We start from the raw sequence: 18,729 nt of genomic DNA on the forward strand, positions 1-18,729 counted from the left end.
GGGAGTCTGACAATTGCATACATAGCATAAGCCACGTGAGAGTAAAATAGGAAAATTAATTCCTGACTCAAACACTGACACTACCTTGGGCAGGACTTGAGAGCAAGCTATGAGTATTGCCTTGTCTTGAGCAAGTGTGAAGTAAGAACTTCTGCCATAAGATCATGAATCTGCCCTGCTCAACTGGCCAAAGTCCAGATGTACACAAAGCTGCTGGAGAGCGCATTTGTACTGGAAGATGAATAAGTGAGCAAGTAGCCATTGATTTAGACTCTTGATTCACCACAAAGGCTAGACTGCCAGAATGAGCAGGTAGGTATGCTGTGAGTGGACAGGAATGAAGGCTCAGGTGACATACATAATCTGAGGTGAGCATGTTCTCATAGTGAAGGACTTTGAGGACATCTCAGAAGGAAGGCCAGAAGATGCTGAAACCACTCTGACTTGACCACGTGGTTGGTATCAAGTTACAGACAGGTGTATACTCTCAAACTGTGGAGGAATTGAGGCAAGGGATGGAAAGACATAAGGAATACAGTAACTTTACCAGTCAGGGGATCAAAAGAGCATCTGAGGGAGACCATGAAGAAAGGCCACACATGAATAAAAAAGATTAGCACTATCTGCTAGTCCAAGGCAAGGAATCATTGGAACAAACCTCTTTCTTGAGAATTATCACCCCTTGCTCTTTGCATTCACAAATCAACAGCTATAAGAGAATCAGTGGATCAGCTGATTTATTTGTATTATGGCACTATAAGGATACCACTGGATCTTCACAGGCCAAGCACCAAAACAGTGTAATCAGCTGTTCAGCAGCTTGAATGCAATGTACAGCTCTCCTCCATGTACTTTTAACTGATAGCTTTTCCATGTTCACTGGGTCCTCTATCATATGTACACTATGCGTTTTCTAGTTTACCCATCACAAAGCATGGGCACACGCTCCTATCAGAGAAGTCACAAATAGGTAATAGAAACTTCTCTATATGCAAATGATGGTGTTTTCCAAAGACTGATGCTTACAAATATAGACAGATGCTCATAAGATAACATGCAATAAAAAAAATATGTTATGCAAACCAAATTTAAGAGAGCTATGCACCCATTCTGCTCTTTTATGTCCATGTGATAGGAAGGAAGACTTCTCATCAAAGAAGTAAAAAGAAAAAAAAAGAGAAACCAAATCCCCCAAACCACTGGATTTTGCTAATTGCACAGCAAAACCAAATCAATTGCCCTATTGGCAAACCCTTTTGAAAGGTAATTAGAAATGCACAGGTAGGTGGTATAGAGCAAAAGTTTCCCAAGATTTCTTTAAAGTACCTTCCCCAAAAATAACTTGAACAGCTCTTCAGTCTGCGGAGATGAAATCAATCTCATAGTTGTATCTACAAAGAACGGGGAAATTCTTGCAGAGTATCTTTTAGTTAAGCTTTTCACACTTTGGGGATGATAGATGGCTTCAAGCTTACTAGATGGCAGTTTCTGACATTTCACTACTAAAACTGTATATGTAAAGATAATCTGGAACCTTGTAGATACACAGTGTGGTGTAAAACATGGCACTAGATTTCTAGAAGAGCAGTACCTTAAGAAACGTGCAATTCCTTCAATTTCCTCATTTGATTTGTCAGATAAAAAGAGGAAAAGCGTGGACCTGCAGGGTAATCAGTGGTGATAAAGTCTTAATTTACAAACAAAATCAACAGAAAAAAATTCAGTAAATACAATTTTCATCAATTATGAGATCACCCACCAGTGCAGTGATGAAAGTTGCTACTATCCAGGTTTGTGCAAAGATTAACAAAGGTGAAGGTAAGCTTAAACATTTAAATAATTTGGATTAAAATTGTGAAATCCTTAAAAAAATTCATTTGGAAGATGCTCAGTTGATGATAACTATTTGAGTTCATTTTCATCATGACAGCATCTTGTGACAGACAGCATTGAGATCATGATCAGCAATGTGCTATCCATAAGTAAAGTGTAAACAATTTCTAAAAAAAATAGGCCTAGTTCTTTCTCATAGGCAGAGGATTTTAACTGGGTAGGAGATGGCTTTGAACTTGTGAAACAGTGCATTACAGCTGTCAAGATTTTTGCTGATATTTTACTGCACATATGGTGGTTTATACATAAGTATACACATGCAAGCACAAGAAAACATTTTTTTCCTTTTTAAACCTAACATCCACCATCTAAAAATCAAACCTTTTGTAATCCCTTTTCATCCTAAGCAATTTAGAACAAGTTATAAAGTTGAAGGAACTATCACTTGAATGGCAAAACAGGGATTTCATCAGAATTTCTACTGCTTCAAAATTCCCCGAAGCCTGAAAGTTCAAAGTACTGTTTTCCTACTCAGTAAACATGACCGTTGTGAGCACCTTGTTTTCCTAAAATAAAAATAAAAATAATTAAAAAAAATAACTGAGAATAATTTATCAATAATCACTGATTTTTTTTTAAAGGAATAATATAGATGTGATGTAAACATTTTGTAGCAGTAATGTAGTACACACTCTGTTTGCCTGTTTACAGTCTCTGCTGGAAAGCAAAGAAGTGAAAGCAGCGCCTTCACTCCTGTTGTCCCTTCCTGCGTGCAACCTGCAAGTGTTTCTAAGGTGGCAGGGGACTCAGCATGACAAAAGTAGTTGGGGTAGTCACTTTGTTCTGACCAAATAATAACAAAAATAATGGTTTCCTGTTCTCTCTGATTATGAAAACTGCCTTCCTCTGAAGTTAGAGGATCCACTTCTACAAGTCATAACACAGCAGAAAGTCAGTGGGATTGGAACAAATGGGTATGGGGCTTAAATTAGGAGAAGCTACATCAGTTGGAAATGTTCCTCTCACACAGACAACGGAGGTACCCAACCTGTTGGGCAGCAGACAGAATACAAACACTGCCCAGAGCAGAGGATTAAGACTGATCCTCAGTGGAGGCTTTGAGATTTTTGCTGCAGTTGCTTAGTGTGAGGTTTGGAGGTGCCCATGAAGGAAGGTAACTGATGATACAGTACAGGAAAAATATTCCTACACAAGATACCCTGTTTCACCTGAATGTATACATGGAGTTTGATGGAAGAGGGACGTCACGTATGGATAGATAAGGACTAAATGTTCTTTATGTTGAAGGGATGAAGTGTATGTACATTCCCACAGCAGTAATACAGATGGGAACATTTATTCAAATATAATAAAGAAAATTTATCACATTTTTCCAATGTTTATATCAGGTAGTAAAACATATCTGACAACGCAACCTAGCAGATGAGGACAGAATGAGGGAGAGAGAAAGGGAGAGGAGGAAGAGAGACAGAGATTGCAATAATTCTTTTACTTGCCAATATATACTTTAACAAGACACCTCAAAACTACATATTTTCTCACTGAGTAGCTTGGAATGGGTATACTGGGAAGAAACATGCTGCATATGCTTGATGATCAGCAACAGAGGTTGAGAATTAAATATTTCTGTGAGACAAAGTGCAACCTGCTTGATATGATCCAAATAATTATTCTAGGGAGGAACTATGGTGAATCTAAAAATGTCGATTCAAATGTTATTCAAATCTTTCTCTATTTTATCTTAATGGACTTCTTGTGAAAAGCTCTCATAACTTCATCCCACAGAAGTCAAAGTGGTACACCATGTTTGTATGAATGTGTGATCTATAATCCACTAATTATGTTCCACTGTTCCAGTATTTACCTCATTGTAAAAAAAAAAAAAACCCTAACCAAAACAAACAAACAAAACACTCCCGTCCCTCCCAAAAAAACCTCAAAAAAACCCCCTCACAAGCCTCCCCAAAACCACTTATATCAAATCAGAATTACCCATAACTCAGCTTCTGTCCATTGCCTCTTGTTATCACTGTGCAAATCTGAGAAGAGTCTGGCTTTGTCTTTTCTCTGTCCTCCAACCAAAATTAGAGGTATCTTATGGATTTTGCCTTTAAGAAGTGCATAGTAAAAGAACTAGAATATTGCTACCTTTGCCACGTGCATACACATAATTTATCGTTAATTACATAATCTATGATTATGTAAGCCCAGAATTAAATAACATTTAGAATAATATTTAGAAAAATTAGGAGTAAAGGAAAAATAAAACTGAAATCTTATTCCAGTAAACTAATGCTTATCCTTAATTCAGGATCACTACAAAGTAGCAAATAGATTGTATGTAAAAGTAAATTATGATAGTGAGACTAGAATATTATTTAAATCAAGAAAAATAGCACAAAACGTTTTTTGATGAAAGAAATGAATGCATTTTGTCAGAGTGTTAAAACTGTCATGAGAGGCACCTCGCATGTAAAATAACTGAAAAAAAATTCGAGTATTTATGACAAGATTTATGACGAGGTTTTCAATTTTTAGGTAAAATGAAGACTGTATTGGGAATAGAGGGTGAAGATTATTAGAAAACTACCATTTAAAGTAGCAATTGTAAAGAAAAAATTTGATTTAACCGAGAGTATACAAAGAGAAGACAGGCAGATGGAAAGAATCAGAGACCTGACAAGAAGGTACAACTAAATCTTAATCTTAACAGTAATGAACAAATAAAGCTGAAGCAAGAGATAAAAGATCTCAGAGGAAAAGGAAATCACTCCCTTAACTATTGCAGTCTTTTCTACTTCTTGACTGTTACTGCACAACTGCACCTGACTGAAGAATGCTTCCGATAGAGAATTTTAGTTTCAAATAAAGCAAAATACTTGCTCAAACACTTAACACACAAAGAATTTTTATAACACTTTGTGCTGGAAAAATTTTGTGCTATTAGGTGGTGAGTTTTTATCTTGGAATGCTAGAACTGTTAGCAGGGAGGTTCAACTAGATGTTCTCAGGTCTTTTCTAACCTCAATGATTCTGCAGTTCTGTCTTAGCTTTCATAAGAAAATTTAACTTGGTTAAAGTAGCAACAGAAGCATTTCTTAGTCACGTAATAGTCTATTAAAAGCAAGCTACACTGTCGGATTTGACAAAAATACTGGAGTTCCTGGAGCAGCTTTGATTCTGTTTCTCACCAGAAATCAAATATAAGACAAAATAATTTTGAAGACAACATAGAAGAAAAGACATAATTTACCATACTGTGTGGTTAAATACAATAATTATCTGCCAAGCAACAAATCATGTGGATGCATTTGTTTGAGAAGACCTGGTAAATATTGCAAATACACGCAAGCATGAAAACAGTAATTATTTTATGTGGGAACAATATCTTTGAATTTCACCAGATGCAGTAAAAAAAAGCAAACAACTTTTTGTTCTTTCTGTTGCATAAAGGAAATGTTATTGACCTTTATGTGTTCTTTAACATTTTTAATTAAAATGTGAACTATATTATGTATCTCACTCAAATGTAATGAAAAAGCAAGGATTTTCTTCAAGATGCAATAAACACAAAGCTGGACAAAAATCATATCAGTTTCAATTATATAAGAAACTCCTTCAAAAGTTATTTTCTAATTGTAGAATTACAGTCTAAGAAAAATCTCAAAATACTGAAATATTTCCTGAACATCTGTACAAGGAGTCTTCTTACATTGAAGTCTGTAAATTTTGTAATTGTCTTTCAGGAGACGTAACACTTCTAACAGACTTTCCTTAAAATACAAAGGTGATGAATAAGATCACAGTCCTCAAAAATCCTTCAAAATGCATAATATTTTGATCAACAAAATATATTCGTCCATGTTTAAGAGAAACTTGTGGAAGACAGTGAATACACTTTCTTGAGAGTCAATATGTAATTCTTAACTGTGAGATAAGATGCTAAATTTACAGTGAATGCTGTTTATGTTGATACATCATTTACACTGAAGCTATAAAAAACCCTACATTAATGATACCCTCCTACAGTTGGTGCTTGCAAGAGTTGTAGTTTAAGAACTGGATTTTTCTAAGTATCTGATAGTGAATGCAATTTTTTTTTGTCACTGGCATGCCTCCTGCAGGATATTTCTAAACTCCAAGAAAGATACCACAAAAATAATACTGTTATTAGCGTTTTACAAAAATTACAAAAACTAGTTTCCAACATACACCAAAGAAGACTGAATTCAGATTCCAAGAAAGGATTATATATGTTATATGATGTCCTGTGTTATCTATATACAATTGGAGTGATTTAGTTAATGTAACATATAGGGGTTTAAATATTATGTAAAAATTTAACCTGCAATTATATAAATATCTATAGTTGTGACTATTTAGATCATAGTGTTTTGTTGTGTGCTTAATGCATCACAAGCAATGTTCAAAACTTTCTGTGGGATATTTTTCATGAATGTAGCTATAAATTGAGTAACAGAATAAAGCACAGATCTTTCCAAAACAATGTAAAAGTCAGATTCAAATTTTTGAAGAAAGTTGGTTTTTATCTTGGTTAAAAAAGCATCTAAAAATAGCTGAGGTACCTTTCTCCTGAAAAAAAGAACACTGATAACTCTAATTAACAATACTGATTTTCTCAAAAGTTTTCATGTGTTATTTCTGTAACATCAGAAATTTCAAAGGATTATTTCCAAAGATTTAAAGTAGTTGAGGAGGTGTAGGGTGAATGTATGTAATTTACTTTTGTTCCTACTGGGATTCTCAAATAAGATTGTCTCTCCTTCTAACCCTACATACACAATGTAGTGATTATTCACACTGTAATCATTAAGGGTAGAAAAGGGGAAAATACTGTACCCATAACACAGAAAAGGGGAGGAACCAGTGGTCCACCCCATCCAAGCTGAAGAAAGGTTATCCTATATGAAATAGAAATATATAGCTTGTTATTAGTGGTGAACCTGTAATGACAGACACAATGTTATGTTTTATAACTCAATCATATGAGAAATGTTTCTTTCCTACTGAAGAAGTTTGGAGTACTCTTGAAAATGCCTCATTATCATTTTCCTGGTAAGGGAATCTAAAGAATAGCCATTGAATTTTAGAAAATGTTTAAGAAATCAAATACTCTAATTTAGTTTTACAAGTTATGAAATTGGACTGGAAATTTGAAATACAGTAAATGTTTAAAGCCATCAGCCAGAAATATGCATAAGGCATGCAAAACTGAAAGTGCAAGTGGATTTCAGATTGTTTGCTGCCTTCTACTATTTCTCTAATAAATAAATCAAGCACGGCATGACATGCTATATTTTGTGAAGTTAGACACAAATGCATGCTTTATTGTCACTGAATTCTCTAACTCAGCAAAGCAATGTATACTCAGTATTCTACATTTACAAGTAGCATACCAATTCAGAACTAGCGCAAAAGCATTATATTGCGAGTACTAAAAAGCTAAACAAAAAGCAATGGGTATATTCAAATCTCAGTTTGCAGATACTTCTGCTCAGTATTTACACTAATTGAGATGAGAATATAAACCCTAAGACAGAAATTTAAATTAAAACAATTCTTTACTTTGCCTTCCAGCATCTGGGTGGAGTTGGTTTTCAGATTCACTATAGAAAGTATTAAAATTTCTCTGAATTCAGTACAATAGCAGATATTTTACATGCCTTTATTATGGCAAAATTCACTTCTGTGCTCAAGGCAAGTATAGGCTATGGACCACTTGTACCCTACTTTGGTGTGAGTGATTCATGTCTTCTATTCATTATGGAAAGATAATTTATCCCATTTATGAAACAGCATAATTACAAAATTAAGTTGTAACTACAGAGTACTCTGTAGAGTTAGAAGAACATAACTTTAAAAGTGAAGTATGTTTCATATTTAGGGATAACATTATAGTTATTAGTATTTACTGACTAAATGCTGTGTTGTTCCAATTCACCCAAATGGTAAATTTACTTAAGAAAAAAAACATTTTTTACCATGAGAGTGGTGAAACACTGGCACAGGTTGCCCAGAGAGGTGCTCGATGCCCCATTCCTGGAAACACTCAAGGCCAAGCTGGATGGGGCTCTGAGCAACCTGATCTGGTTGGAGATGTCCCTGCTCCTTGCAGGGGGGTTGGACTAGATGACCTTTAAAGGTCCCTTCCAACCCTAATGATCTATGATTTAAAGCAGCTGAGAACTTAGCAGATTATTTTACAAAATGATGCAGAGTTTTTTACAGACAGGGACTTATGTGGAATACATATGATATCATATTTTCAAGGCAAAATTTGCAGTTTTGAACATGGGGGTAAATATTAAAATTGTAAATACATGCTGAATAGAATCTCAGCTTGTTTTGTCACAGCTCAGTGTAGGTATAGGCAATATAAGAAAGCAAAGAGGGTTGATTTATTTTTACTTTCTGTTGGCAGATAAAAGAATCTGGGTTTATGGATTTTTATGAAATTAACTCAGTTTCTGAGAAGATTGTAATTTGACTATAGTCTTATCATGAGCTGGTCAATTATTTATTACTTGAATCTTTTTACTGTTCGTGAGTCATTCATAAAGTAATACTACTATCTCAATGAGCTGTTGATAATACTTGCCAAGTGCTTTGGAAAAAACATTTTCAGAAGTACATGTAAATAATAGTGAAGATAAGGTCTACACAGTTGGCCAGTCTAATTTGCTAAGTGACCGGAATCGAGTACTTCATTGATTATCATTAATATTGGAGGACAGAGCTGAAACCTCTTTTGCTTTTCCAGGCTTGTCTGTGATTCTTAGACAGTAAGTTGCTTGTGAATTATTCATATTGTGTATCTGTAATTCTATCATATGATCGGGCTTCTGGCAGAGTTTCATAGTTATTCAGTGAGAAATAAGGGAAAGCAGTAAATAGATTTCAAATAACAGGTACTTTTCTCTGAACATGAATATCTTAAATCTTTTAAGTGAAAAATTTACTAAGGGAATCATGTAAGGATACAGAAAAATACAACAAAACATTTGGCAATCAATGTTGACATTATCTTTCTAAAAATGTCAAAGGTCATCTAAAGAGCTGCATTTCTTGTCCCTGTGTAATTTCTATACTGGTCTCCCAGTCCTCCTGCAGCTGACTCGAACATTATTAAAAAAGTAAAGCTGACAGCAATTTCCCAAGATTTGTCTGCACAAAACCAAATTTTTCTGAATGTTCATGAACAGTAAGTATAAAGAAAGACAAAGAGAAAATGGCTGAATAGTCATTCCAAACTTCAATGATAATTTGTACATTCTGTAGTATCTGACCAGCTCTTACCCTGCTGAGTATCAATTAATGAATTTCAAATGATGAGAAAACTGTTGAAAGTAAATTTGCTACATTAAACTGAAATTTATTAATCTAGTAATCATTGGTTAGCAATATTTTTTTTTCTGATGCATTCTGAAATAGATATCTAGCCTGATTAACATAATTTAAGGAACAGAATCCTAAGCCTCGGTTTGACTTGTTTAAGCTTAGATTTGTATCTAAAGGTTGTTCAGACAGCATATTCTGGGCTATTCCACTGGTTTATAATTGTCTTGAAATTCATTAGTGCATTGTTTCCTCTTATGTTTCTATGAAATAGCAAAAAGCATTATCTTAAAACATATATCAATGACATGCATATAGAGTTAGTTTGTATTCAGTGGCTTTAAGGAACAGAAGGTATAAGCAAATTAAAAAATAAGTTAAAATGCTTTCCTGAGTGAGATGAATAGTAAGCATGGCCTTTAAGTTACTCAGAATAAGTAAGAAAAAACCTTCTATACATTGTATTGAATATCGAATAAAGATTTGTTGAAATAAGAAAAGTATTTACCTTACAAAAATAATAATTTCATACAGAAATCAAATAACTTGATTTGTTTTTAAAATCAGCCAAACTCAGAAATAGATTTAAACCACTAGTGGGTATGAATATGTCTTTAGTACCATGTAGTAAAACTCAATAGAGTTAGACCAAAAGTGATTTATCGAATATGAAGAAAAAAAGGATTTCAGCTGGTAATAAAAAATATCTTTATTAACTAATGCTACATTAGATTTCTGTATAAATGTTGTGATACGTTTATCAGTAAAAAATTAATAAAATCTTGTTACATTCTATTTATTACTAAGCTTCTGTTAAGAGAGTTTACAGTTGGTAATTTTAAAGCCTGATACAGAAAACTCCTGAGATTGGCTAGAAAGTAAAGTAACGTTAATGAACGTAACTTCTATGTGATATTGCATATGGATTTAGGTGAATTGATGAAGCTTTTTGCTTATCTGTTAGTAAAAGATATGCAATAGATAAAAGTGCAGCCTTTCTGCATGGACTTGTCATTCCTTATTCTGCATGCATGGATTCTTTCTATGCATGCATACTTTCAGATTCTTTCATGTTATCTTACCCTCATGCCTTCAAATCGTGACAAAGCTCTTAGAGGTCTCAAAGCTCTCAGTGTCCTAAGGGACTTAATGGCACCAAGTTCAGAGTAACCCAATGCATTTGCTGTTAAGCTAACCAAAGAGACCTATATGAAAACAGGAAAGTGAAAATTATTATATTGTTCATTCTTCTATACATACCATAGATGTGAGACAAACTCCTTTAGAAGAATCTAATTTTGGGCCACTTTCTTCAGGAATAGGAAGTCTTTTAAACTAAGAAAAAAAAAAAGAAGTAATATGAAAGAAGAGTAGGATAGGTAAATAAACAAACAAAAATATCATAAGGCAACAATTAACGTCTGGAAACATTAAAACATCTGAATTTCATATTTTGCTAGTGATTTGAGAGCATTTAAAACCACCAAAAAGCAAATTAAATTAATCTCTCCTTTTTACCAGTTTAGGTATTGCTCTTACTTTTTCTTTATTTTACAATGCTGTTAGGATCAGTAATTATAGTTGATAATGCCCATTTGATTGCCCACAACTGAAAGGAAATGATTGAAGCCTGTTTTGAATTAACAGATGAGTCACAGAGCAACATTGCTCCTCTGGAAATTGGTAGAAAGTATTAATTTTTCTATATCCAGTTACACTGACTAATCCTTTTGCCTGACTGTTGAATTTATGTGCTGTACAGGCTGACATCAACGTGAATTATGCTGTTTCTTATAAGAACCTTATAAGAACAGTTCCACAGGCAGCAGAACTCCACAGGCTTTTATGTTCCATGTCCCTACATTACCTCAGTGAGAAGTACCATATTGTCTGTATTTGCTATGGCTCTTGTCCAAAATAATACATTCTATTTTCTTCCCGTTTCCCTTAAATGCTCCTTCATTACACTGTTCTAATTCCTTAACTATTTATTGGGCCAAAAATAGCATAATGATCTCAAATACTCCTTCATTATAAAGAACAATGCATCAGGTAGGACAGAGCTCTTTATGAACCATACTTAAAACCAAGCATTATATGTGACATCTTTAGCTTTTAAAAGTTAATAGCTTTTCTGTACTTGTCAATCCTGGGCTTTAGCAACCCACAAAACTAGGTTCTTCTGAAATCTAAATTTTTTCACCAGCACATTCATCATACTACTGAAAACTTTCAAGCTGCCATAATCTAAAGCCAAATTAAAGATAATATCTAGGTTTGTAAATCCAGGCTTTAATAATGAACTTATTCAGACACTTGAATATAAGTTTTACGTTCACACAAAGAAGTATTCAAATTTTCACATTCACGAGATGGCTGTTTGGGATATTATTATTTAAATAAGGTAAAATATTAGTGAAAATTAGTTTAGAAAATGAACAGGTGCTTCTGCTTGCATGCTTCTTCAAGCTTTTTTGTTATAGGTGCCACTTAGGTACCTATTTTGAGAAGAATTTAGATACTAAAGAACGAAAGTGTTTTCCAAAGAGAGGGTACGTACTTTGTATGAGTATTATGTTTGAACGTGGTTATCTGTAGCTGTATATGTTAAGTTAAATCCTAGATATATTTAATCCATAATGTACACCAATCAGAAAGATTGTAGGCACCAGTCACAAAACAAAGCAGGAGAAAATGAACAGCTTTGATTAGCCCTTGTATGTTTGGAACACATTCAGAAACTATTGGATTTTTATCAATTCCTTGGGTCAATAACTGCTTATGAAGTTCACCTTTTACCTTATCAGTGCCTGTTTCTAAGTTGTTGAAACCAGGACAAAATTTAATCTTAATTTTAAAATCTAGCTTGTTTAATATTTGTTTTTCCTATAAGTTTTACCAGATATTTCTGTCTTAAAAATATAACATGGTTGTGGTTTCATAACTATGTAAACCAGAGTATTCTAGTTTCACATACAGAGTGCAGAAACAGCATTTCTGCACCTTGAAGGTTTTCTCAACGGGCTATATTTAGGACATTAATTCTTAAATTCTTCATAATTGTACCAATGCATCAAGAAATGGTCTCCAACATTTCACAGCACAGTAGAGTTACAGCTATGAGATAATCCTTGCAGGAAAGATTATTGAGCCTGGTTTCAAAGACGGCTGTGAAGACTGCAAGTTCAGTAATATTTATTGGACTTTAATATTAAAGTAAGCCATAGCACTAATGGTGGACCAGCCACCATCTAAATGCTGGATATGACAGACCACAGCAGGGCAAAGGTGGGTCTGAAGGTGGAAATGAGCAGCCAAGGGCAGATTGGAGGACAGCACGACCTCTTTCAACAACAGTGTTGGAATAAACCCTTTAACTGCTTTTGGGCTACCATGTGAGGTTCTTCTGTTAGCAGGAGAACTTCCAGTCTTTCCTAACTCTATGGTATAGGAGGGCAGTGTTGTGTGTACAGTGAAAGACAGAAAAATACTGAATTTTTTTCCACCTACCTTACTTTTAAAATTGAAAAGTAAACTAGTTGGTACACATAGATATTATGGTTGTAGAGCAAGTAATAATAATAATAAAAAGATAAAATAAATATAGAAGTAACACCTAGGAAATATACTACATACATCAACAATCAGGAAGTCTAGCCAGCACCAGGCATTAGTAAAGTAAGTTTGATAGCCATAGGCCACCCACTTCAGCAGCATTTCCAGAATGAAGATGTAAGTGAAGACCTTGTCAGCGTATTCCAGCATGGTCTTGATAGTTTTACGCTGTTCAATATATATGTCTTCAAAAGCCTAAGAGTAAAAACAGTCAAAGATTTGTTATTCCACTTTGTTACTGCACATATTTCAGGTTGTAATTAAAACAAAAAAAAACCTCAAACCCTAAAAAGCAACAAAAAAAAAAGAAACCATCTTCCTTCAAGAAAAAGCATGGGAGTGTCACTTTTACCTAATGTTTCCTTTTCTGCTAACTCAGTGTATACCTCTTGTTCCCCTATGGAAATATGTTTTCCAGCTCACAGAAGGGAGAAGCAGATATTACACAGCAACCACTCCACTGGTCAGAGATTTTTATTTATTTATTGCTGATGGTGAATTATTCTTCTCAGATCATTTTCAGTACTCACAAATAGCATTGATTCTGCAGAGTAGTGTGCTTGAACAGAATTCAACTGAGATCATTTGGTTTGTATGTAGGGTAGATTATTTTCAGAATCCAGGCCCATCGCTGTAAAATTTTCAGGACAATGACAATACAATTGAGCTTTTGCTTTTAAATCCTGTTGTTTTTTGAAAATTTTAAGTAATAGATCATAAAACAAGTTCTTCCTTTCTTAAAAAATTATTCCTTTATCTAAATAAAATATCTGCTTTACTGTATTATTCACATTTTATGAGATACATAAAATTTCTGAAGTTGCTGCAATGTTATTTACATTTCTTGTGTGTCTTCATTTTTAGACATTTGAAAAAAAAAAACATATAGCTTCTGCTTTTCAGAAATTCTTCCTGTCCTCCAAGAAATTTTCCATTACTTTTAAATTTTAATTATGCTAATATTTCTTATGGAGAACAATTTATTTTATTGGATTGAAAGAACTGGAATGATCTCCTAGCTTGCAAAGATTTGGATGCTTATTGATACTAACATTCATTTTTACCTAGCCTGCTTTTGAATCACTTTACATCTGTCAGTTCAAGTGATTCGTGTTTGTCTATCAGTCATCGAATTAAGATCTGTGTGTCAGTAATTTTGGCTACTTAGATCAGGCACTATGGCACCCGACACTCATATGTAATCACTAACAACTTTATCTCACAAAAGTGGGGACATATAATTTCCTTCTTTATATAGGTAGGAGTATGCCAGCAGCTCAGCTAGTAGCGCTCTTGGCTGCTAGAAGTGCATCTGCTCCCTGCCTGACTGTCCCCAGGGTGGGGGTTCGCAGGCAGCCTGCAGCGTACCTATGCCTGCCAGATTTCCTGGCTGTACGGACAGTGAGACTCGTTTGGAGCATGGCCTCTGGGTGAACATTGGGATAAAGTACTGGCAGGTCCAAAGAGAACTTTTCACTATGACAAAGCACGTTGAGGGCAGAGCAGGGTCTCGGATCTCCAGAGGCTTGGGCTAATCCCTGGTCTCTGAAGCATTTTCACAAAATAAATGTTCTGTGGATGACATGCAGCTTAGGTTTACGAGTGTTAGACGCTAACACTGTGGGATTTAATCTCAAACTTCCTCTAAATACAATGATGGTAATTCACCTTTATCAGATCTCTTACCAGTACTTTTATCTCATTTAAATTCTTGTCACTAAAGGTTTTCTGCACTTGGTAGCATGAATCAAAATTCAGTAGTGTAGACGCGAGTAATTTGTTATCTTGAGGGTTTTAAATCACAGAGAAGGTATCACATGGTGTTGAGTAGAAGTTGCTTATTTGATGGTTGCATTGATAGTAGACCAAACAAAAGCAGAATGATTCGTAAAGACTTAAACAAAACTAATGATAGGTATGGTCATAAACTGCTAATCATTAGTAGTATTTTAAAGCATTGAGAGTGGTCTAAAGAGTTTATAATACAACTTTGCAACACTATTTTGGTTTATGATGTAGGAACTTAAGTAATTTACCAAAGAATACTTGCATCTACCAGGATAGATATTAGATAGACTCTGTATTATCTCAGGGCAAGTAATTTGCCTAAGACTCTTCAGCCAGTATGTATCCAGGCTCACTTTTATTTAACAGTTCATCTCCAATTTCTTTATTCTTTGTCATTATTTGAATTTATGAAAGAACATATTATCGGTATGTTTTGTTTCTTGTATTGTTATGTATTTATATTATGGTTGGCTTCTTTTTATTCTACCTTAACATACTTATTAAGCTTAAAGCAAATTCACGTTTTTACAGGTATCCCTTTATTCTACATGAGTATGAGTCAGTAGAAGCTGAATTAGAAGCATAAATAGTAAGTTCTTATTCTTAGAAGGGAATAATTACAAACACCCAGTCTTAATCTTTCTTGCTATTCTAGCACATAGCTTTTATAAGCTTGTACAAGGCAACTCTGGCTCTTGCAAGGTACTGTGAGCTGTTTATGCCATTACAGTTACTTCCAAACTCATTTTCATCAGTGACAGTTCTTTTCCCAGAGTTATGTCAGTAAACACCAGTAAAACTAGAAAGCAAATTCCAGTAACAAATACGTTCTCTGCTTTGTATCTTGTCGCTTCTCCCTGCTTCACTACCACTTTCAGCAAAGGAGTTAAGGTCTCTCTAAGCAATTATATTTGTTCTTTTTTTGACATATTGTTGAGAAAAGACTTTTTCTACCATTCTTTCAAAGGCCTGACTAAAATTTAGTCCTGTCATTTGAATGGTGTGTTCTTTTTGGTGGAGAAAACTATGTTAAAACAATGTTTGAAGAATTTAAAGAAGTTTTGTGACAGTCTGTTCATGTTTTACTTACCAGAGCTCCACTACTGAGGAGAATCATGAAGACAATGAAGGTCTCAAACCAGTTGTGTTCGACAATCTTGAAGCAGGTTTTTCTAAGGTTCCACCACTGCTTTCCTCTCCCTTCTTCTATACTTACTTGACAGCACTTGAACCTTTGTACACAGCCTTTAAAACAGGGTGTGTATTGGGGGTGGGGGGGAGGAGGGAAGAGATTTTGTTGAATTGCATTAATTTTGGTTATGCATTCAGTCAATGATATAATGCAACCTTTCCTGAAGCTGTGCTATTTAGTAAAAAAAAAAATCAATAGATTTTCACCTAGATGACTTTCTTTTTCTCTAAAGCAAAAAAAACCCTCAAACACTGAGACAAGTGGAATTTGTAATGAAATTAACAAGTGAGAATAAAGTATTTCTCATTTATCAAGAACTAAGTGCTTAATACAGCGCACACAAAAAGATAAAAGTCCATGGAGCATGAAGCCGAATTACAAAATACAAAGTATGAGTAAAAATACACAAATTCATTCAAATGTATAGTAGTCTTATGTGGCAAGACATGGGCAAGTGTTATTAAATTATACTTTTGTGTGGGATACTAAGTTCAGACAAAGTTGTATTTATTGTGGGAAAAAAATTCTAAGCCTCCTATCTGAATTCTGAGCTTTTCAGTACCAGTTAACTTCTCTAACTTGTGCCTTTAATTTACTTAAGCTAAATTATGATTTAGCTGCTTACTTGATTTTGTTTCTTCTTTTATTTAGGCAGAAAAATACTAGTAATCAATAATGGTATTTTCTTTGCCAAATTCAAGTGTGTTACAATACTACTTCTTACTAGTTCAGTGTATATTTCTAAAGAAATTGCTGTTATCATATCCAGAAACAACCCAACGCCAGCATTGACAGTAGCATTTATTTTCCAAACTCTAAATCTAACTTTTGCTTACAGACACTAAAAATGGCATTTGTATCCTTATATTACTGTTTTAAAACTATTCCTTTCCCCACCTCCTTTTACATACACACATCCATAAGATTTCAGACAAGGAAATGCCTTGGCAAATAAAGTTTATGACTAGATTCTTGTTTTACTGAATTGTGTTAAAGGGCAAATAGAAGGAAGCATGAAAGATGAATGAGTCCACCAGGTGAGACTGTTGTTGTCCCAGGTGGCACAAAAAGGCTCTTCCTTCTTTTTTTTTTTTTGCCAGTTTGTAGAAGGTTCATTTAGCATTTTGCACAAAACCATCCAGGTTCAGTTTTTATTTACCACTCAACAACTGTTTCGGTAATGTATACTTTATAAAGCACTTTGATAGATATCTATGAGGAGTGGCACAAAAATAGTGAAAATAGTGCGTTATTTTTTTTATCTAGGAGACTGTAACTATACTCAGAAAGTACAGTAGTCCATACTAAAATAAAACTTTCAGTAGTATATTTTTCTTATTTTAAAAATAATAATAAATTTCTAATAAAAAAGTTCATTGTTTATCTGATACATAGTGTAATTGTGGTGTCAGTATGCGTATGGTAAATTATGATCTAAAAGTACTACCACTAATAATCATAGTTTAAACATTAACAAGAATAATTAAATACATTTTATATTAATACTTGGTGTAAACAGATAATTATTCCACATTTCATGAGTAAGTATTATTAGTATTTTTGTTCCAAACACCTTCTGTGAAGCAGGCCTCTGGCTCCTGGGCTTCTTCAGGTTCAGCTTCTGGTTGCTCTTCTGCAGGAAGTCCAATATCAACTGTGCTACCTTCAGATGAACTAGACGAATTTAACTTCTGTAAAGGCGGGAAAAAAAAGCATCACAAACGCACACTAAATGTTTTCACAGTAAGTAAATAATTCTGCCATGTTTTTGCATTCAACACAAGTAAATTGCAGATAAACATATGTGAAATTTGTACAATCTTTGGATTTACTTCTGCATTGTATGGATCCACTGCTGGACGGATTTTCCACGAAAACTCTGTAACAGAGCAGCTCTTTCATAAGCTTCTGGAGAAGCCAGAAATGTCATAGTGCTTTCTCAATGGGTTAAAAGATATCCATGGTCCTACTGGTAGCAGAACATTTACAGAAAGCCTTCGTAAACCGAATCTATTTCCTGTTGGTCAGTCATAAACCAGCTTATGTCACTCCACTTGACTGCCTGCTCTGTGATGGGTTGGAAGACTGGACTGGAATGGCCAGCATTAAGGTGGTTGTGGGGAGAGCAGATGACCAGTCGTTTTTCTTCAATGGATGTTTGTTTAAATGTTGTTTTATTCAGAAATTCTTCCTGCTGGGGCAAGTTCATAATGTGCTCAAATACATTGTTGTAATCACTATTGGGACAGCAGTTCAGAAGCTTGAGTCAAAGCCAAATTTTAAGACATTTTAGCTAATCTTTAACAGGAAAGGAAATAGTAATGCTTCAGATAATACTTAGAAAATGGGAACAACACTGTCTCTGAAATAGGTTGCCATGGGGAGAGGCTGTTTTGTATGGGTCTCCTTTCTCAGGGGAGGATCCTAAGACTGCACTTAACACTGGATTTTTGTTGAGAACACTGGAGGACTTGAAGTGATAGCAGTATAGAATTCAGCTAGCCTAAAGTTAGGTGTCTGAAGTACTGTTAGCAATACATCAGCAAGGGAAGATCAGCAAGCCCATAAAGAAACTGGATTGCTACCAGGATGGAAACTAGCTAGTTTAAGGTTGAGGTTCCTCAGGTCAGAAAAATAATTTTGTTTAGTGTCTGGAAATAAAATTTTCTGATTTGACTAAAATGTCAACAAACTAAGCCACTGAGGGTGTACTTGTTTTGCAAATTATGTTAGTAAAAACAATTAAATTATATTCTTAAAATAGCCACAGACAAAAAAAAAAGTCATGTAAAGGAACAGTTATAGACTTAACATGTTTTTTAAAAATACAATTCTCAACAATGCTTTATATCTATAGCCTGCTTTGGCATTCCCTTAGCAACATTAGATATTTCTGTCTGTTGACACTATTTTTCAGTTTTAAC

At 34.4% G+C, this 18,729-nt stretch overlaps 1 protein-coding gene across 3 annotated transcripts in view; it reads right to left on the reverse strand.

Annotated features, from left to right (window-relative positions):
* LOC104476148 (sodium channel protein type 1 subunit alpha) overlaps window positions 1-18,729 on the reverse strand; it is a 68,399-nt gene that overhangs the window by 16,364 nt on the left and 33,306 nt on the right. For all 3 annotated transcript variants that reach the window (XM_086750288.1, XM_086750286.1, XM_086750287.1), the window contains exons 17-20: window positions 17,379-17,496; window positions 15,704-15,858; window positions 12,847-13,020; window positions 10,293-10,415 (exon numbers count right to left, since the gene is read on the reverse strand). In XM_086750288.1, coding sequence (XP_086606414.1) covers window positions 10,293-10,415; window positions 12,847-13,020; window positions 15,704-15,858; window positions 17,379-17,496 — 570 coding nt within the window. The remainder of the gene's footprint in view (window positions 1-10,292; window positions 10,416-12,846; window positions 13,021-15,703; window positions 15,859-17,378; window positions 17,497-18,729) is intronic.

This window comes from Chlamydotis macqueenii, chromosome 6 (genome assembly GCF_036417535.1).
Source record: "Chlamydotis macqueenii isolate bChlMac1 chromosome 6, bChlMac1.mat, whole genome shotgun sequence".
NCBI classification, from domain to species: Eukaryota; Metazoa; Chordata; class Aves; order Otidiformes; family Otididae; genus Chlamydotis; species Chlamydotis macqueenii.